A 21,756-nucleotide genomic window follows, 5' to 3' on the forward strand; every position below is an offset into this window, starting at 1 on the left:
ATGAAAAAGAAACCAAAAAACTCTTTTTCTGATTGCAGATATTCCAGTGGCTGAGTTCTTGATAGCCTGGTTTAAACCAGAAGAAGAAAGTGGCATGAAAACATTTGTGTTATACTCTGTATTCACTTGAAATATGGAAGAAGATTCTATTATTCTGCATTCTTAATGGTTTGTATAGTTCTCAGTTAAGCTGATTTTCTCTAAGGATTTTATTTGAATAAACTGACTTAAATAGCAACAAATGGTAAATTGCACAGTTCCTATAAGAGGAGCTGAAGTCTGAGGGAGAAGCAGCTCGAGTGATTTGTCCCCCACACATTATGCACAGAATACGTGATACCAGCACTCAGCAACCTGCAGTGCCTTAGCTTCCATTCTTTGCTCTAAGTCTATTTGGACAAGGTGCTTTGTGGAGCCGCTGACTCACTTCACCAGCAGTTATGCTGCAGCTTCATTCAGTGGCTTAAGCCATCATGCAGAGGTGTGGCTACAAAAATACGGATGCTGTCCAGGGAAACCCTCCTTTTTTATTTATTTTTTTAAGGCATTCACAGGGAAGTTTGTTCTTGCAGACACCTGGTGCTTGGACAGGCACTGTTCAGCCCTGTGTTTGCTTCAGAGGAACAGCTGTTAGTACAGTCATACGGTTCCTTTTTTCAATGTGCACAATAATTTTTTCTTTAACTGCTGAAGCAGGCAACTTGTTTTTCTTTTTTACTTTTATTCACAAGAAAACAAATGCAATATGTATAACAGAGTGACTGAGATGTTCCTCCTTTCTTCCTCTAAACTTCTATAACCTATCCCTTACAAATTCCCTTCTCCTAAGAAGAATCATGCATATTTTTTTCAATTCTCAACAGCATTAACTATTTCTTACACAAAAAAATCACAGAATAAACTTTGGTGCAAGCCCTATTAAGCAGGGAGCAATCTCTGCCTAACAGATGCATCACTTTAAAAATTTCCCAGACCTATGAAAGGAGCTTGAAGGAGAAATATTATTCTAGAATTTTTCAGCTTACTGCAACTGTAGAGTAATGTGGATGAACAAGCAGAAAAATGTGTCTTCATACAGCTTACCATCTTGGTGGCCTCCTTATAATACAGGAGCTGCATATTACAAATCCTTTTGTCTTTTATACTCTGAGTAGAAAATGCCAAGTAGCTCTTAGATATTTTATCTTATCCAACATGACCACAGCACAGCAGACTGTGAATCATGGCCTTAAATCAAGATATGCAACCGTGGATTTTTTCATTTAAAATCTAAATTCACACCATATTTCTTAAGGATTTAAAAAGCATTTTTTTGCTCACATATATTTTACTTATAACTGGAGTCTCAGGTGAATACACAGAGCTACAGATCATGAAATGAAAGAACACACAAAAATCAGATGTTAGAATGTGGTAACTTACAGAAGCAGCTCTTCTGCAATTTACATCGCGGTCAAACACTGCAGCAATAACCAATGCACTGAGGAAATAAATATTGATTGTAAGTACCAAAAATACAAGGAGAGTTGTGCAATGTCATCATTTCAACACTCAGCCTTCCAAGCAGAACACTCACAATTTTTGCTATGAAGCTTATTTCTTACAAATACACACCTAAGCTATAATTTGGGCTGAAATAACCATGCACATTCTAGTTTCTGTAGCTTGCTGTGGACTTTCCAGTTTGTGTTCTACCAAAGCAGAACAGCTTTTAAGCAGTATGCAAATACACCTAACTTCATAGGAAGTTTTATGTTTTAAACCTAGCAAGTGTCTAGAAGTTGGACATAGCTAACAACTCATGTAAGACTCACTGCAATTTTAACTTTAACTTGGAAATACAGTTTCTCAATATCCAGATACAAAGTAAGTCTTATGTAAGGCTTAAGCAAAACTAGAAGTTAAGCAACAGAAACTTTTGTCTATCTGTACAATTATGATCACATGCTTTAAGTACCAAAACCAATATGCAAATAAAATAGTGACACTTGAAAATAAATTGCAAACAAAAGAGTTTAAGGGTGACCTGCAGACACAGAAGTGTGATTGTACAGAATTATTTCTTTGTGCGTGAAGCCTGGTATTCCTTCACAGTTCAACTGCTTTTACCTCAACAGAACTGCTTTTAAAAAGGTGCCACAGAACAGATGAGAGAATACATCCCAAGACAAGAAGTCTGCAGCCTTAGAAATCCACCTCCAGCGTTCAATTAACTCCAGTGACAAATAAACATCACTTCAGGAGGATCATTTAAGCAGAAAATTATTCCTTTCAAACCCTGAAACTCTTCATTACAGTACTTATTGTCTCCAGGCAAAACAGGAAATAAATACCGGCTGAAAAGTAATTCCAAACAGCTTTGCCTTAGCATAAAGATATTAATTACACTGATAATATCAAACTTCCCTGGGTAGTGGCTATCAGTTTCCTACAGAGTTGAATACTGTGTTGTTAAAAATCACTGAAATACATAAACTGAATGTACAGAGGCAGCACTGATCATCTCCATTAAGGAAAACAAGAGACCGAAAGCAAGAATGAAATTGAAAATAAACCCCAGTGAATTCAATATTTTACTACAGAGGTGAAAAAATTATTCCAAAGACAGTCGACGCTTTCCTACTGCTATCTGTGTGAGCATCTCCTCTCCTGCCACAGAGACATTGTGCAACCACGAGGCAAAAGGAGGTTTTTCTGTGACTGGAAGAGCAAATGTTTATGACGCATTCCATCAGGAAGAAGCTTGCATGGTTGAAAGAGGGCTGGGTCAAACATCATCTTCTTATGTCTGCTGATTTTCTAGCCTAGCATACAGAGAAACTTCACAATCTTTTAGAAGAGAACATTCCAGAAGTACATGCTTTTAATTACAGAAGAGAACATTCAAAATGAAAGAACTAGTTGGGAATAATCCTGGAAAGCAAAAAGAAGCCAATTTCTGCCTGAGGTTTCCAATTCTTTGGGCTATATGATAAAACATCATTTTGTCTGTTGTGCAACGTTTCCATATTGTTCTCTTCTGAGAAAACAAACACGAAAATCTCATCAGGCCACAAAGATGAGACTGCAGAGTGCTGCCTTTAGTACGTCGGAGGCACCATAAAAGTTAAGTGTTGCAGAGAGTTTCAGAAGAGCTTTGCTAGGTCATACCAAATTTCTTCTAAGTCATTGTTTTGTCTCCGACTGTGGCCAAGAGAGACACACTTCAAGGCAAATGTAAGGAAACATGTATTATATAAAATTAATGTGTTAATATTTAAGTTATCTAAGTCTTACATTTCGCATTTAGACTTAAAATCTGGTTCATTACATAAACTGGAAGACAGTTTCCAGTTCTTGTACACAACATGAATTTCTGACCAATATTTCTGCTCACAATTAAACTGTAATTTTTGATTTTTTTCTTCTACTTCTGTTACCTTAAGACAAAGCAGTGTAAGTAAAACCAGCACAGTGACACTGTGATGCCATCTGAGCTGCTCAGCGCTAGAACTGAAAATCACGTTTAAGAAAAACACGAGGGATTTTGTCACAACTCTCCAGCCCTGTGATAATCATAAATCACACTGCAGTCATTGTATCCAAGCATATCAAGATAACCAAACCGCATGAATAGTTGTTTCGAGCTAAATCATATTTTAAAATGCAGGCACAGCCTGCTGTAACACATGGATTAGCAAGGAGAGCAACGTGGCTAAGATGAAACATGTTAAAGGTGTCTTCACCTGTCTGCACTGTCGTGGGAGTTTATGTGATACTCCACCAGGATTTCCTAACATAAAGAAACTGTTTATGTCAAACAAAGTGGGATTTTTTTTTAAGCTAGGTAGAGAGTCATGTCTTGACTTGTCTGAAGCGTACCACACCTGACTGCTAGCAGGTAGGGCAAAGAATGGTTTTGCATCTTGCAGTCTCTATGAAACGCTTTTGTAGCTCACTGGGATATATTTAGCCTGTAAGCACAACACGCAGCTGCTGAGGGTACAATCAGAACACAGAAGGATTTTAAAAAGCAAGTTGCAGTTCTCTCAGTTTATTGATAATCCTTGCTTTTTTTCCCCCTGCTCCTTTCCCTGTCCCCCAGGCACTCAGCTGGCTCCAGGGACAGCAACCAGCACTCAGAGCACACAGCCAGCTCTCTTCCTCAGCACAGCTGATCTCATTTCCTCCCCACAAGCCAGAAAGGATCAGACAGCAGAGGCCAGCGAGGTGATGGACATCAGAACACAAATCTCAGGTTACCTCTGCTCCGAGTACCGGATGTGCCAGAAAATCAATCTGAACTTGCTTTATCACCTGTAGCAGGTACGCTATTTCAGTCACAAGCAGCTAGAAGTTTATACTACTGCTAACCTCTGAGAATACACTATTATTCAAACATACCACCCTGAAGCTGTGGGAAGCAAGAAAAATAAACTCTCAAACCTCTTGCCAACTTGGCACAAAAACAAAATTTCCTTCCTGAACCCAAAAAAGGGAAAAGTCTGACTCCCTTCCTTACTACAACATTAGAGGAGGGAAGGCATAACAATCATCACAAGCTAAATGGTTTTGAACAATCTCAGCCAGTTAAAAAAAAGGAGGCAAGAGCAGAATGGGAAGGGAGCCTGCTGAGAGCTGCTGTGGCAGACAGCCCTCTTCACGCCGTGCCAGTACCCCAGCTGGGGCTATCTGCTGAACTGAGTGATGAAAGCAGATCTAGGCTCAATTCGTTTTTCTTGTGCTAGATGTTGTTTTGTTGCTTGCTTGTTTTTTTCAAAACCAGACCAGCTATCCCATTCGCTTCATCACCTTGCAGCTGTGCTAAGCTCAACTGCAGGAGCATCAGAGGTGAAGAAGCAAAAGTGGCTGCTTCTGCCAGGATTACGTGCAGAGTTGTATTGGTGCCATGGACAAGACAGGTATTTCAGTCCATCAAATGAATTTGCTCAGGAAAAAAGTATCATATGGGATCTGTCCCATATTCAGCCTCACTTAGTGGTTGGCAACCTAATCCATGGCAAAGGGTTGGGGCTCAGTGATCTCTAAAGTCCCTTCCAACCTAAGCCATTCTGTGATTCTATGACTAGTAGGTAGGGGAGAAGGCCCTTCAGACCAGTCTCGTGCTTAATACCTCCTGCTTAGAGAGGCAAAGAGAAGAGCTGAAGGACAAATACAGTAACCAGTGCCACTCTCGCAGTTTCTCTTGCTGAACAGAGTCACAGAGATAAACATGTTAGCATCTTCAGTGTGTTACTTCAATCCCAAAGTTCTGGGGTAAAAAGATGTAGAAAGAAACAACAAAGAAAATGCTTAGGAATTACACATTAAAATGCTGTTTAGAAAAAGCATCTGATGCCCCTGCAGGAAATAAGTTTACACAAGTGCAAGACACAGTAGGCACACAACTCTCTTCTGAAGGCAACGTTCAGATACATGAAAGAAAAACCTATTCTCAATATTTCATCATGATACAAGATGTAGCTCAAAGCAATGCTTCAGATTTCCCCAGTTCTGCAGGACAATCTTGCCCTGGAGCAAGCTACATCATCTATCCGTAGCCACACCTTCCTTTTTTCCTTCTTCAAAAACAACGCAGCACCGCAGGGAAGGCAAACCTGCCTGCACTCCTACATTGCATGCACCACTTTTATCCGTATTCTGCTGAGCAGGGGAAAACAATTAGCTCTTTCTAAATAACGACCAATTTATTGATCACCTAAGCCATCAAGTGTTAAATAAAACTACATTCTGCAGTAGTTTCATGTAATTATGACAGATGGCAACAATTTAATTTAAAATTGTGTAAGAGAGCAAAAGTGCTTTTTCCTTTTTTTTATGACAGGTAGCAACAATTTCACTTACAATCATAAAATAGAGCAAAAACATATTTTCCCCTTTTGTTTTTGTTTAGATTTTAAACAAATCAGCTCCAATTCACATGCACCTGCTATTTACAGACAGTAATTCCCACACCCGAAGGGACAGGAATCAAATTACCTGTACTTCCAAGTTATTAAATTATGTTCAATTTTTCCCATAGGTAAACTTAAAAAGAGTGTATGCGTGTGCAGACTGGGAGAGGAAAAAGAATATCAATCAAGCAATGCTTTTATAAAGATGCACCTGAATAGCAACTTCAGTGCATGCATGTATTTCAAAATGTAGTAAGCTGATCCTCACTTCACTTAAAAAGTGAAATTTCATCTACTCTGCCAAGAACTTTCTTCTTGTGGTGCTGGAGTTTCAATAGGTCAGGAAAAGTTTTAGAAACCAGTTTAACTGGACTTAAAAAAAAAAAAGTTAAGTGTATCTTGTTGAAGTGTGGATAAGGAAAAACACCAACATACAGAGAAAATAAAAATTCTCAGGCAAGTGTTTCAAGTAAGTGTGATCTCTTTTTTTTTTCCTATGAGTGGTAAGGTCAGGAAGGAAGAAAGCTGATGATGTGCAGCAGTCTACATTTCTAACTTAAGAACAGAACATTCATAAGAAAGCAGAGAAGAAACACCTACCACTGAATAGGATATTTATTTCAAGTCTCATCACAATTTTATACTATATTTTATTTAAAAATAGGATTTCTATGCACTTTAAGGTGTTTTTCTTCTCTAGTTGAATATTTACTTTCCCTGACTACAGAAAACAATGGCTTTCTATTACACAATCCTATAGCTGACAAGATGAGGAAAAAAAGAAAGCACACTGAATAGCCAGTGTTTTATTCTCTATCTGCTGTACCACAGACTGAATAGGTCACAGGGTAAGACTTGAGTGTTTCAGTACTGGAGTGAGTTTCCTGACAAGATACACTAACATGACATGAAACATGAATCAGATCTCTGCTCAGCTATCACACCCACAGCAGATTTTCTGTGCCCTCACTCTGCTACAACACGACCACACTGCCTTTGGAGCTGGGTGCTCTTACTGCTTACAGCAGCCACCTGCTCCTGTTCCAAGCCCAGCATTACCTGGGTTCTTCCAGCCAGTTCCACAGCAGTATTAAAGACCATGAACAATTTCTATCCCCATGGCAAAGCACAGAGTTCAGGATCTCAGTCGCACATTGCACCTTTGAAGGAGGTAGTAAGTCTTCTTTCCAGGTACACAATTTATTGTTTTGTTGTTGCTGCTGTTTTCCTTACAAATCTGATAGTTTGCAGGCTCATACAGACAGATGTTTTTGCTGTATAATTCAGCTCACAATGGATATCGTGTACTTTGTTTCAAGATGCTGAGTTCTGCATTTTTTAAGGGCAGCAACAATTTGCTTGTGGCTAGAAGTATGACTCCTTAAGTAAAAGAGTGACACACCTAAGGCTAGATTGAAAAAAAAGAGCTGTATGTAATTATCAGCTTGCTGACACAATAGGTGAAACTGTGTGTCATACTGTATTTGAATATTTTTTTTCCACTGTTTCTCTTTGGAGTGGCAAATCTACCTTCAGGACCTGGTTGTATTTAGAAAAGGTATGGGCACCACGACTACAAAGCAGAATTTTAAGCAGAATCTTACCATAGCATTAATACTGGATAAAATATTGTGCAGTTATAAAACTAAGCATATGTGAATCACAAAACCTTACAACTGAAAATAAATTCTGAACTTCCTCTCTGCACTCCTCCCAGTGTTTCTCTGCACTCCATCAACTTATTTCAGAGAAGGCAAAGCCACGTTGTTGGTGTGTATTACACCATAGTTAGGAAAAAGAGAAGAATCTGTTTCCAAAACAGACTGGAAGATAACAGACAGGAGCTTTTTCAGAAACACAGCGTTCATAGTTGTCCAAAAGCTTTGTGACAGTAAAACAAAAAGCCACAAATCAGGTAAAACAAAAATGGTGAGGTTGTACCTAACATATGGACCTACTATGATAGGGCAGATGGAGTGAAAAAAAAATGTACTGCTCAAAGTATCACAAATGGAAAAAAAATTCTGATAAATAGAATAGAAAAACTTGCACTTAGGCCTTATGTTTCAAAGGAACATGGAGCAAACTTGCCAGACCTTAAAAGAAATTTTAAATTTTTCAACTAAGGATGAAAAGAGAGGATTTACTTCAATGAGGCTGACCAAATCTACAAAAAGCAGTAGTTTTGAACATGACCTTACTATTGGTAGGGCCATGCTCCTCCTGACAATCAGCTTGCAGCTACCAATGAATAACTGGAAATACATTTGTATCCCCAAATACAAATATATTCCTACCAGTTTAAAGATAGCAGGAAATAACTGCACAGCTTATAACAGTCTGTTAGAACACGTGGAAACATCCTGCTCCTCCTGTCACTATGTCTCCATCACTACCATCACTGTCCTGGTTAGATTTTAAAAAAAGCTGATTAGATCAATAGCAAACCAAGATGTGATCACTGTTGTTTCATTGTGCAAGAACACCTTTATGTTAACAAGTTCATACATAACTTACAATGAAATCAGCTTGAGCCTTGAAAATAATTATTTCCTTAATAACCCATTATGGCATGTATAGCTATTTCTAGCACACTTAACCAAAACAGGTATTTCCTAGAGTCCCAACTTCTCTTTATGATAATCAGCGAGAAGCAGTGGATGGTCTCATGTTCTCACATAGCTTGGTATTACACCTCACCTTGAGTCTCTAGTCTGCTATGGATGAAATGCATTAAAATACCACAGTGCTATTTTATCAGACACTTTTTTGCCTCTTCAGTTTGGTGAGAAGACATGACAGCTTAAAAAAAGGGAAGAAAGAAAAACAGCATTTGGCCTCAAGAAACGTGACAGCAGATGCTTGGACAGAAAGATTTTATCTAAGTTTCAAAAAACGCCAAGGGCAAGTGCCACCAGTGTCCTGTGACCCTGTGTAAAAAGGACAGCTTGGGAGAGCAGGAACTTAAGGATGAAGTATGGCAGAGACCAGCAAGGGGAAGATGCGCTAGGATAAAGAAATAAAAATGGATATTGTAGGCCCTACAGACCATCCCAGAAAGCTTTCAAAACAGGTTTTAAAGAAGAAAGAACAAGTCTCATTTTCTGTGGACACCTGCTGAGTGAAGTAATCAGTCCCATGTCCCCAAGCGAGGTGGTTTCAATGTGATTGAAATAGTTCTGTCAGCAATCTGGAAGCAAGACCTAGAAATAGGATGAGGTACCCAGGACCTAAAAAAATCACTGTACAGTCCAAATTTTTTGATTTATTAAGGTAATACTGAATGACAAAAGTGTCAAGAGCTGCTGATATTAAAAAATAAAATCCATTCCTTGGAGAACAACATCTAGAGATGAATTAATTTAATTCACATTATGTGGGATACACCAGAAACTTTTTAAGCATGAAGACATTTTCCCTATCACTGGTGGGCAGTATCTTATTTTAAACACCTAAAAGATAGAGAATTAGCTCTGTGATTATTAGCCACTAGAAGATACAGCATCAGATTACTGTATTAACTTCTACTTCCTCCTTAAATCTGATCAGATTTCAAAAATTAACTGGAAGTAGATCAGTTTATTATTGTGGCAACTTACCTTGAAATCTGGTTAATAAATGGTATCAGTTCTGAGGGATCATAAGCACGAGCAAAGGCCCAGGACAGGTAGCATGCTGCATCTCTCACGTTGGAACCCACACTGCATGACCCCCTCTTCTCATCATATGTCAGAGCTTTCAAAATGACAGGAACAACTGCGAAACACAAAAGTGCACAAAATCAACAGTTAGGATCATAGAGTGAACCAGAAGAAAGGTTTAAGGGCATTAAGTGGTCAATAAAGAAAAGACAGAGTGAATGGTGTTCTGAAAGAAAAATAAGCATGGCTCTTCATACATGCTACTATTCACACTGATTAGAAAGAATTCTTATTTTAACATTTTATTTCCTTGCAACCAGTATTTTATTTTTTATGCCAGTCACATAAAATTCAATGAGGATTAAGGCAGTGAGGATTAAGAAAAAGCACTGTAGAATATTATTAAAGATTTACAAATTCCATCAGAGAGCTACTGTTATAACAAAAACTTTAAGTGCTTCAGTCTTGAAACGCTGCTAAAGATGTCAGCACTGCCAAACTGCACAGAACATGAAGTCAGAATTTGCGTTAAACTGCAGTGTAACCTAGAAAAGCAAACAGGGGGCTTTACTCACATTTCTGCTTACATATCCAAAACTGTGAAGCCTACATGCTTCTCAGCAGTAAATAATGATTTAAGGTAAAGCCAGCAGCCGATGATGAAGGAAAACTGAGTACCAAAAACAAAATCTGCAAGTACTCTTTCCTATCAGTCATGTTAATCATATCATGTTCACCAACACAAGTTTTCATTAGACTGTAAGGAAATAAGCTGGAGGGAAATAAGCATCTTAAACAACAATTTAGAATCATACACTGCACTTCAAAATGTCCTTAAGAAGCATTTAGAATAATCCTAATCCCCATATATACACATGCCATCTCATAAGGCCTTGGTAGGAAGAGATTCGAGAGCAAACTGCCTTTTATTTCTCATTCAGGCTTACTTGGGCTGGCGGGGACAGAGTGGGACTCTGTAACTCATGGCAAAATTTAACAGAAACTAAACTAAACCCCAGACTGTGAAGTTATGCTAGTTGAATGCAACAGCTTTTAAAAAGGAATGTGTTCAACAGTGCTTCCTGATTTAATGGGTAACCTGAATGACTTCAGAATGAGCATGTTTTTGCCAAAAAAGACCTAAAAGCCACATCAACGTAACATCTTTGTGACACGTTTTGCTTTCTTTAAATCTTAAGTGGGGAAATAGAGAAAACAGAATAGCCAAACAGAAGTGCAGGCAAATGAAAATCCCAGGATCTTATCATAAAGGCATGGGTGCTGCCATTTTAAGCAAGAAAAATAAGGTTGGAAAAACAAATAGAATGAAATTCCTACTTCCATGCTTATGCATCCATCAAAGCTGTAAGTCAGTGTGAAAGTCAATGAAAGCTGCTTCTACAGATAGGAGAGCTTCCAAAAACTTGAAGAGTTCCCCTACACAGTCCTAGCAACACACTGCCACAGTTTAACAAACATCTCATGTAAGCAAGGCTTCTTCCTATCTGCAAATCCAGAAATACAATTTGAATATATCCCTCTCTAGATGGCAAATCTTTACTAAGAGAATAATGCCAGTAAAAACAAACACAACAACAGCCTTTAGGGGAAAAAAATAATTTCTCTCATAATTTCTTTCTTGTATCAAATTTATCAAATGCATCTTTTTTCCCCAGAAAACGCCTGTCTCAAGGTAATGCCATTGAACTAGGACTGGATTTCATTAGCAAACTGTGCCTGGACATACCTGAGTAGATACAATCACTAAATAATTAAATGTCAATGTACAGGACATCACTGTACGACTGCTATCTTAATCAAAGATGATGCATCATAAATGGAGTAGGAAAATGTTAAAATATTTAAATTCATTTTGACCTAATGAGAGAAAATAAAGCCATAACTGGAGGGGGGGGAGTAGGCAAGAAGTGACTATTAGGACCACAAGCACTCAACAGGAAGAAATTCCCATTCAGGAACAATAATAGAGCAAAGATGGATGGGCATTTTAGCACTTCTCAGGTCTGACAGAAACTACAATAAAAAAGTTTAAAAATGTTGACTAGCTAGTTTTGAAAAAATGCTATGTCAACTGATGAAAAAAACAAAATAAATGGAATTAGCTGGTTCTACAGGAACACTAAAAGAGACGCCAAGGGCAATTTTGCAAAGCTGCTGCAAATTTCCTTCAGCACAAGGTGATTGCTGCAGCTGCTTCAGACAGCTGTGTGCTCTCATCTCTCTGCACACTGAACAAAAAGTGGAAGAAGGGCCCAGAAGCAGCCCACTGCATTGCATTGTTTGTATGAAAATAAAAACGTGCTTTTCAATTGTGGGTGTCAATGTTACAAAGGTAGGGACAACAACAGTTAGTAGCTGGATCTATATTCTCCAAGACAAAGCTGATGCTGCAGAGACAAACAACAGAAACTGAGGAAGTGCAAGGCAGAAGAACACTATTACTGTGAGCAGCTCAGGCCTCCCCCATTATCCTGCAGCAGTGCTTGGGACTTGATGTTCTGCTCCTGTGGCTGGGACTCAAAGCAATGCTGCTGCAAAAGAAAGCATGTCTGGAAGTATGGAGAGCAAAGATGGACAGTGCACAGAAAGGAAACAAAAGTGGACATTTAGAAGGTGGAGAATAAAAGGAAACCAAAGTATCTTGCAGTTAAGTAAACACAAATACTACAACAACAGTAAAAACAAATACTGCTGTGGAAGACCTAGTCTAAAGGAAGGTGCCCCTGCCCATGGCAAGAGGTTGGACTGGATCATCTTTAAGGCCCCTTCCAAAACAGTAACGGAATGGTTTAAGTCATAGGAGAGCAGTAGAGGCAAAACATCTGCACTGCTTAGCTCACTGTAATCAAAATATCTTACAAATGACCTTCCTAACTCACAGTATGGTAGGCTCTGTGTTTGCAGTATCTCATGTACACAACTTTTCATCTTCAGCCTAACACAGAATACCAGCTTAAAATTTGTTTTTCTCTGATTTAAAATGTTCTTATCCATGTTACCGCAGAGCTTTGCTTGATACACTGTGCAACAATGATGTTCTAAAGCTCTGCAGTCAGCTTCTTCATTTTCTATCCGTTGTGCAATTCAATTAATCAGATCACCACCTCTTCAGTCCTCAGCGTGGTCATGGTGTTGTACTTCTCTGCCCTCCATTGTTTCAAATCTTCAGATTTAAAAATCACACCCAACTCACACCTGAAATGAATTCTACCAAAAAGTAGATGTGAAAAAAATTTTTACAAAAAAAATCCAGAAGAAACTGCTGTTGCTTTAGAAAGTCAGAGATCAATTCATTTTTGAAATTAAATAATATGCTATTTAGCTGCTATTTAAAAGTAGGGTGCTGGGAGACAGAGCATGGACAAGACCTGAAGAGTTACTTAATTTTGAAAGTTACCATTTCTTTCATAGTTCTGCATTAAAAGTTTGCCACTGAAGACAGAGAACAAGTAGTGTCCACTCTCAACCCAATTATTAAAACAATATCCACCTGTTTAGTTCTGTGAACACTCAAGAAAATACAGTCACCTTTACCTGTAGCCTAGAGGTATTAATAAGCACCTGTTACGCTCCACCCTGCCTTACCTAACAACATAACTGCAGGTTGCAACACAGCCCTTTGCTCAAGCCTTATGAAAATAAAGAAACAACTCCAGGCTTCAAAGCATTGCAGGCAGATTTTCTCTCATCCTAGAGACAAGCTGCATGGATACTTTGCTTTTTAAACACCAATTTTAAACAATCAGATGCTTAGCACCTTTCAGGTTCAGATGATAAACATTAAATAAATAGGGATGAAAACTCATGGAAGTTACTGGATAGTGAAGGGTCACAGGTAACTAAACCCATACTCATTGCTTCTTAAAGGTGCTTTAAATTAAAGTATACACATACCTAAGCTATAACAGATGCCATCAGAAGTCAAATATTACTTTAACTTGTCATGGTTTTTACATATTGCAGTGTTTATCATATAAAACATACAAATACAGCAATTAAACAAACAACAACAGAAACCTGTTCTTTAGCCTTAGGTCCTGTCTACACAAGAAAATTACAAAATTCCACATCAACTCCAGTTCATTTAGAGCAGATGCATGCGCTGAATCTCAAGTTAAGAACTGATTAAATTTAGTTGAAAACTAGAATTATGTTCCTCTTAAAACAAATTAAGCCTATGTTACCCTTTTGATATAAGGCTTACACTGCTATGGACGGTTTATGCAGAGAAACATTTTCAAACTATAATTAATATACTGGGAAAATAATAGAATGGTCTGGATTGAAAAGGACCACAGTGCTCATCCAGTTCCAACCCCCTGCTACCTGCAGGGTCCCCAACCAGCAGGCAGGCTGCCCAGAGCCACATCCAGCCTGGCCTTGGATGCCTGCAGGGATGGGGCATCCACAGCCTCCTTGGGCAACCTGTTCCAGTGCCTCACCACCCTCTGGGTGAAAAGCTTCCTCCTAATATCCAACCTAAACCTCCCCTGTCTCAGTTTAAAACCATTCCCCTTGTCCTATCACCATCCACCCTCACAAACAGCCGCTCCCCCTCCTGTTTATATGTTCACCTCAAGTTCTGGAAGGCCACAATGAGGTCTCCCCAAAGCCTTCTCTTCTCCAAGCTAAACAAGCCCAGTTCCCTCTTCCCTCACAGGAGAGCTGCTCCAGCCCTCTGATGATCTCAGTGCCCACCTCTGGACCCACTCCAAGAGCTCCACGTCCTTCCTGTGCTGGTGACCCCAGAATGATAAAACATAACAAAAATATTTCAATTTAAAAAAAAAAAAAAAAGAGCTTTGAGTAATAATTTTACTCAGATTTTTCTTCAGCAAAACTCCTTGAAGTAGTATCTTGTCATCTGTAGGTTTACCTTCTTTGTGAGCCTCAGGCACAGAGAAGTGTAAACAAGCCATATCTACAGTATGTCAACTTCCCATGTTTTACATACCTATACTTATCATTAATATGCCAAAAAAGAAAATAGATAAAGAGAAAAAAGAACTCTGAGTTTTCACTGTGAAGAATTTCAGATTTAAGACCACACTCCCCCACCTGGCACTCTAACCTCATTTAGAAATGGGTACACCCTAATCATTATGGCTCTTGTGCTAATATTTAATTTATCAATTGATACAAACACAAGTAATTTTAGGTTAGGCTCTTTATCAGAAATAAATATTTGCTTCAAGCTCTGCCAAACATCTATGATTTGTTCTCTTGTTTTCTCTACGAACTGCGTACTTGAGAATTTATGCTTAAAGGACTGTTTCATCCAGAGAGTATGTTCTGCAGTGAGGATTCTCAAGCATTCTGGGAAACACTCTATTATTGCATCCTGTAGGACAAGTGCCTAAAAACTGTCAACAGGTGGCCTCTCTTCTCCCAACGCTGCACCCAAGTCTGACCTAGTTAGGAGTCTGCCAGAACAGGGGAAAGTATCACAATTCAGGCATGCTCACACAAAACGGGTGAATTTAACAGCTGGAGCATCTTAAGCTGCCATAAGTTTCTCACAATTCTTAATGCTGACCACATATATAAGGCTATATATATGCATATCCACCAGACCAAATGGGCTTTTTCCAACCCGTGACTATGGAGGAGTGTGTCTGTCTGGTTGCAATCTCAGTTCAGTCTCTCACTACGTAATGAATTAAGAAGAGTCTTTAATTATATGATCACGTGATATTTTTTTCCATGGACCTATCTCAGCCAGCACACAGGAAAGACCTGCTCTAGCAGTGAATCACAGCTGGGCTGCAGAGGAGATTGTTGTCTGCCTTGCTGCTGAGGGTGGAAAGTATGTAATGCAAAGACTGGCTCTCAGGCAGAGCAGAAGGGATTGCTGGTTAAGGTGGATGTTGCCCTAAAGAACTGCATTCTAACTACATCTCTGCTGAAGACTCACTGTTTGATACCACTCATATTACTTAAATATAGTATTTAAAGAAATGGACATTAATGCTCATTTCACAGGCATCTGCTTCAATAAACTAATGGCAGGTTTGCTGACGTGCTACAACCCTAAAATTGGAGCAAGCTTCTGAGGATGGCAAAGGGCCAACGTGGAAGCAGACAGATCTGGATTTTGGCCAGTCTATCTCAACATCATTATGTAATGCAGCCATAAAAATGCACAATTTGTAAGAACCCCTACCTGGCTACAGTGAAAGAACTACAGCTGACCTACAACAGCAGCGATCTACCTTTGCTTCAGTGCTGAAGCACAGAGCTCTGAATGTTTCAGAGATTAACCTACACGCTCGTGCCCAAGGCCATATGAGAGCTGAACAGAGACCTTCACACAGGTTACAGCTAACAGCTCTTCCTTTAACTTCAGCAGTAGCAAATTGCAGTTTAAGGATATGAAGAAACAGGTTTATGAAGGAATCCTACCGAGTGAGTGAATGACTTGCTCTGAAGGAGTATAAAAATTTTGCAAATTCATAACACTGCATGTCAGAAAAGAAAAATCACCGGAGAAACCCCAACCTTTAGGCTAAGGTTGTGCAATATTGAGATAAACCCTGCAGTGAAAAAGCTAGAAGCAATTCATTGTAATTTATTCCCTGCTTAGCATTTGTACCATTTCCCAGTTGCGCTGGGGGAGGGACACTTCCTGCTACAGCTTCAGCCATTCCATTTAATCTCTCTAGAAGAAAAAAAGTATTTTTAATACCCTCTTGCTAATTTGAAAACCATTATGATGACATTCCCATTACAACTTTTTGAAATACGATTTTCAGTATCAGTATCATATATCATTTTTAAAGTTCACCTGGGTGTTAGAGAAAAGAAATTCTTCCGTAACCAGCCTTTCAGGTTTGGGTGTTCTCTAGATTCTAGGAGTCCACCTAAGACAGATAGATCTTTTTTCATTTCTTCCTGTACCTGCGATGAAAAGTACCTGGATGCTTGCCAAAAGCCTCACAATTAACTACCACTTCAGGATAGATTAGCACGTTTCAGGAGCCTGACTTCCTGATGTGCCCTCCTCCAAAAACCGAGGCAGCTGCAAGTCAGTATCAAATAACTTACTCTGGAATATGAAAACACAGAAGATATTAAAAATAGAGCATCTAAGCAGGTTTAAGATGCTCTAGAATACACTTTTCTGAGACTACTTAAACATAACTTAAACCTCATCATAGAACACTCTTGAAATCAGTATTGGTTTTATTTAATCGCCTTTTTTTATTCTTAACAAGTGGAACAATTGAACTGGACAAGCAAAAGATGTTCCTTTTCCATTGTTATGTAGAATTTTTTCAGACTTTTTTTTTTCTTTTTAAAGTACACTAACATTAGTATGTAACAACCAGGAACACCATCCTCCATACTGTCAAACCAACCTACTGTTTTATCAATACCAGCCAACACATGGGCATTTTTTGTACCAGACACACCACTGATAATCTGGTACTATCACAGAGCACATTCTCACTCTAACCAAATTAATGATATATACAACAGAAGCTGAGAGAATGATGGAAATTGTGCATACAGTGACATTCTTTCAATGCTGTAACATCTGCTAGTGAGGTAAGATGCCTCTATTTGAAATGTGATGGCAGAAGATACTTCATTTCATACGAACTGCTCCTCAAAATTACAGGTGGCAATGTGATCTTTTTAAAAGAAATAAAATGCCAATTGCAATAAACAGCATTTCCTACTTAAGCAGTACACCCACCATTCAGCACAAATAATACACAAAATATTTCCCTGTGCCAGGGTGTTTTTGGATACCAGCAGCACCGTGTCCGCCCTCTTTGACTGAAATGGTAAAAATCATCTCCGCTTCCACGGTGACATCCTAAATTTCCCATTTAAGTTTCCAAATTTTCCATTCCAAGATACCCTAAATCCCATCTCAGTTCCACATCACTAAAAGTAATTTTGAGTACAAACAAATGTTTCTTATTTTCTTATATATTTTTCTACCTTTACTCTGAGGGTAATTGATAGAAGAAATAAATGATGGTTCTTGACAAGTTGAGTTTTTTTCCCCACTCTTCTCTGTTTATTCTGAGAGTAACACATGGATTCAAGATTTGGATCACTCACACTGACCCACCAATATTACACCTCTGAATTAGCCATTGTTTATCTATTTCATCAGCATCATGAGTTTAAATGCTTCTTTCATTGTTTCCACAGTTTAAAAAATGGGAGAGGGATCGTTTCAGTCAATTCACTGTGAATAGGTAAGGGCAAATAAGAATGTAGGCCGACCAAAAATAACGCCTTCCTGGCTGGAATCCTTCCAAAATAAGCACTACTGCATTGCAAGTTTAACTGCACAGTTCTTCCACTCTCCTTGCCCTTGGCTTCCTCTTCTTGCTCTTCCAAGATGTCAGTGTCACCAACCTCACACACACGTTTTTACAGTTATAAGATGGCACTATGGGTGTCATTTTAACAGATACAGCTGTGACTTTTGAGCAGTCAATGAGTTTTTGGGAGAATTTAGCATGAGAACACTTTCAGTCTTGCCACCGACATATTGAGAGCACCTAGGAAGTTTCATGTTCCTATATATGACACACCTTATTAGCTAGAAAGTTTATACTATGCTGTCATCAAGAGAAATTTTAATAACGTCCTTTCACAAGCAAACCAGAAATTCAAGTAAACTAGGATTCTCTTGTTTGTTTAGTATTTATCCCCACCCAATTAAATAAAAACCCCTATAAATAATAGTCTAAAGACTACAAAACCACAAATACAGTACAAAACAAAAGATGTGAAATCATACAGAAACCACACTAAAATACAAGTTTTTGGCCCTGACACACACTGTACAGTCAGAAACATTTCATTTATGAGTGCTACAATCCCAAATGTAGAAATTCACAAAAATACTACATCAGAACATAAAATGGCTTCTTGTCATTTAGCTCAAAAGAATGTTTTCTCCATACAGCAAAAGTAGCTGCATGACCCATATTAAAAAGACTGAGCTAAATGATAACACGCAGCTTCCAACTCAAAAGCACAAACTGCAGTTCAAGAACTTTGGAGTTAAAAAATAAAGAATAAAATAGCAGATTTCACTTGCTCTTCTATATTGCTTTTAAAATTTAAGTAGCAGACAACAAATTAATCAGCTAAATCTTTACACATTTGACATGTTTCAAAGGATGGCTGAAAGCTAAAAACCTTTTAAGTCCAGAAATTCTCACTGCATGCATCATGTTCTCTCCTTCATGGGACTGGCATCGCTGCAGACAGACAACCATGCCTCAAAGAAAATCTGTGGGACTGATTTCATATAAACTAGAATTGTGCCACGTGCAGTTCATTTCAGATCCTACTACTGGATTCCATGAGAAAAAACTTCACGAGTGAGAAAACTGTCTTAGAATCTCTGGCGTAAATCTTGAAATCAAAGCAAAAAACACTCTGCATGAAAAACACTAGGAATAATACATTTTAAAAGGCAATTATAACCAAAACATCAAGTAGAAACTCAAGAAAAGCATATTTTACATCTCTGTTAAAAGGACTGATAATGAAAAGAATGACTACCCAAAGCTCCTTTTTATAAACAGTTCCCAGTTTTGCCTACAGTCTCAGTTTCTGAGGTTACCAACTTCCCCCGAGATGTTTCACTGCCCAAGGGTGAGGATGGGAACTAGAAGGAAGATCATCCCAGTTCCAGGCCAAACACTAACAATGCAGGCCACAATAAATATCTAAAAATATGATCTGCAGTTGCTATTAACTGCTGAGCTTTTATTCTTTTCCCATACAAATAATTTGCTCTAGTAATCATGAACAAGTGGCTCACAAACATCAGCAAGGTAATCTGCCCAGACATATCTCCAAAGTCAGGGACTGGAATCATTATGAGAAACAAAGGCACGTTTCAAAGCTGTTATTTGTAAAGCATTAAGACTAATGACTATTCATATGGGATAGAAGAAAATAGTTATGAGAATATTGTACAAGAATCACGTAATGTTTTGGGGCACAGCATGAACTACACCAATTACATTCAAATCCAACTGTGCCCCCCCCCAGGACTGTAAGGCAGCCTAGTCCAAACACGTTAATACAGATAGCAAAATCTGTCAATAACTTCAGTTCGAGCAACCAGAGAACAAAAAGGGCTTTCTTGAACATTTAGCTCAAAGCCACTCATCCAGACACATAACAAAAGTGACAGGGACAGAAGTGGCTGCCAGTCACACAGTTTCAAGGCTCCTCCACAAGCAGGCTCTGAGCTTCACAAGTTACACGTCCACCAGTGCTCAACTAAGTGACTTGATTCTCATTTATCTTTGATCATTCTTCTTTCTTGGAATAACAAGTCCATGCATTTGTAAAGCATCTCGAGATTGACTTGGCAGTCCTGCTGATGACTGACAACCAGTGACATGCTCTGAAAGCCAGCAGCAGCTCTGGTTGATCCATGGCATCAGAACTCAGGCACCAGGGCTGTTCTATTCTTTAGAGCAGAAAGCTGAGAATTACCTGATTAACAGAGGGCTTGATAAGCGACCAGAGCAACACCAAGTGCTCTTAGATACATCCAGGGAATTCAAGTTTGAAGTGCGAGGATGAAAATAAAAATTAGGTAAGCAGCTTATCAAGAACAGGTTAAGTTTATCCCATTTATAGGTATGGCTTCTGATAGCAACATTTTGTTTTGTGTTTAATGCCAAACGTCAGAAAAAGACCATGTAAAAACATGAAGTTTGTAACACTTAGAGAATGGCATTTTATGCTACAGTTATTAGACTTATGAAATCCAACTACAGCTATGTAAAACATCCTTGATAATGTCCAGGAGACTTAATTTTACATAGAATTTAGAACCAAAATGTATGTGTTAAACTACATAAAGAAGCAATAAAAGTACAGCTTCAAACCATCATAGGTACAAAAATAATCACAACTGGGAAGAAGGAAAAAAACAACAAAAACATATGGGGAAAAAAAATTAATAAGTTATTATGTCCATTCTGCTGCTCATCTCAATGAATCTGAGTGCTGTACTCAAGTAAACTAAGGAGGGTGTTACTAACAGCAACTGGTTCCGTTTACCAAATACTCAAGATGCAAGTATAATGAGTTAACAAAAGTGATGAAACCACGCCACTGCAATCAAGATTTATTACTTCCAGGAGCACAAACAAGGAGCTATTGTGCTCCTCCTTAGGGTCCATCAATGAATCGTCTCACCTAGATCTGAAATTTTAATATCATCCAAACACCAAGAAAACCAATCACATACTGTTCTATTTCTCCAGCTTTACTTCATTTGCAGCTGATTCTAGGTGACCTTCCAGAAAGTAGCCCAATTTAAAACAAGCTTTATATTCTCCTTGGAACAGGGAAGCAATTAGACATCACATCCCCTTCCACATACCAGATCAGGGAAGGGGGTTGTGTTGCCTCTCAACAATTCAGTCACCTAAATTAAAGGATTCCCCTTTTTTGCTCTAGTAGTCATGAACAAGTGGCTCACAAACATCAGCAAAATAGCTTTTTCTAGTTGCCAAAACATGCATTTTTTTTTCAAAACAGAATATGTGATCAGATTCTACTCAAAGAAACCCACCTCCACCCCATCACATGCCAAAAAATACAAATAAAAAATAAACTTTCCTCGAGCTACAGAAAACAGAGTAGAGCACTAGAGATTGTGGACAACTGAGTAACATCTTCAGCTGCTGAAGCAAAGGTCTTCTCCCTACAGGTCTTTACAGAGCTGAAGAATTTACAGCTGGACAGTAATATGACATCTTTTTATGCTGTTAGGCTGCATTATAGGAAAGTGAATATTAAAGCAAAAACCAAACAAAAAAAAAAGCAAAACAAACAAACAAAAAAAATCAACTGCTTGTAGTCAGAAAAAATAAATGTCCAGAAAACAACACAGGCACAGTAACAGGAAGATGGGAATCTGTATGCTTAGGTAGGAAAGCACATGTCCATAAGACATTCACACCTCCATATTTTCAAGTTCCAAAAATTGAATGGCTCAAAACCATCAGAAGTTGTAGCCAGAAACCACTTGGGACTCATTTACAGTAACAGAAGTGGATTTTTAGACAGAAGTTCTCAAAGATTTTCCTTTTAAAGGGCCAGCATGTGAGAAGTTATTATTTCACCAAGCCACTAGATAATTGGTAGACACACTAATAAAGTTGTCATTTATGATCTCCAACTAAAATGCAACTACT

At 38.5% G+C, this 21,756-nt stretch overlaps 1 protein-coding gene across 1 annotated transcript in view; it reads right to left on the reverse strand.

Moving 5' to 3' along the window:
• The window catches only part of TBCD (tubulin folding cofactor D), a 108,106-nt gene that overhangs the window by 50,368 nt on the left and 35,982 nt on the right, over nucleotides 1–21,756 (reverse strand). The window contains exons 14-15 of the mRNA XM_031599167.2: nucleotides 9,494–9,650; nucleotides 1,423–1,480 (exon numbers count right to left, since the gene is read on the reverse strand). Coding sequence (XP_031455027.1) covers nucleotides 1,423–1,480; nucleotides 9,494–9,650 — 215 coding nt within the window. The remainder of the gene's footprint in view (nucleotides 1–1,422; nucleotides 1,481–9,493; nucleotides 9,651–21,756) is intronic.

Source organism: Phasianus colchicus, chromosome 20, assembly GCF_987193195.1.
Source record: "Phasianus colchicus chromosome 20, bPhaCol1.hap1.1, whole genome shotgun sequence".
NCBI classification, from domain to species: Eukaryota; Metazoa; Chordata; class Aves; order Galliformes; family Phasianidae; genus Phasianus; species Phasianus colchicus.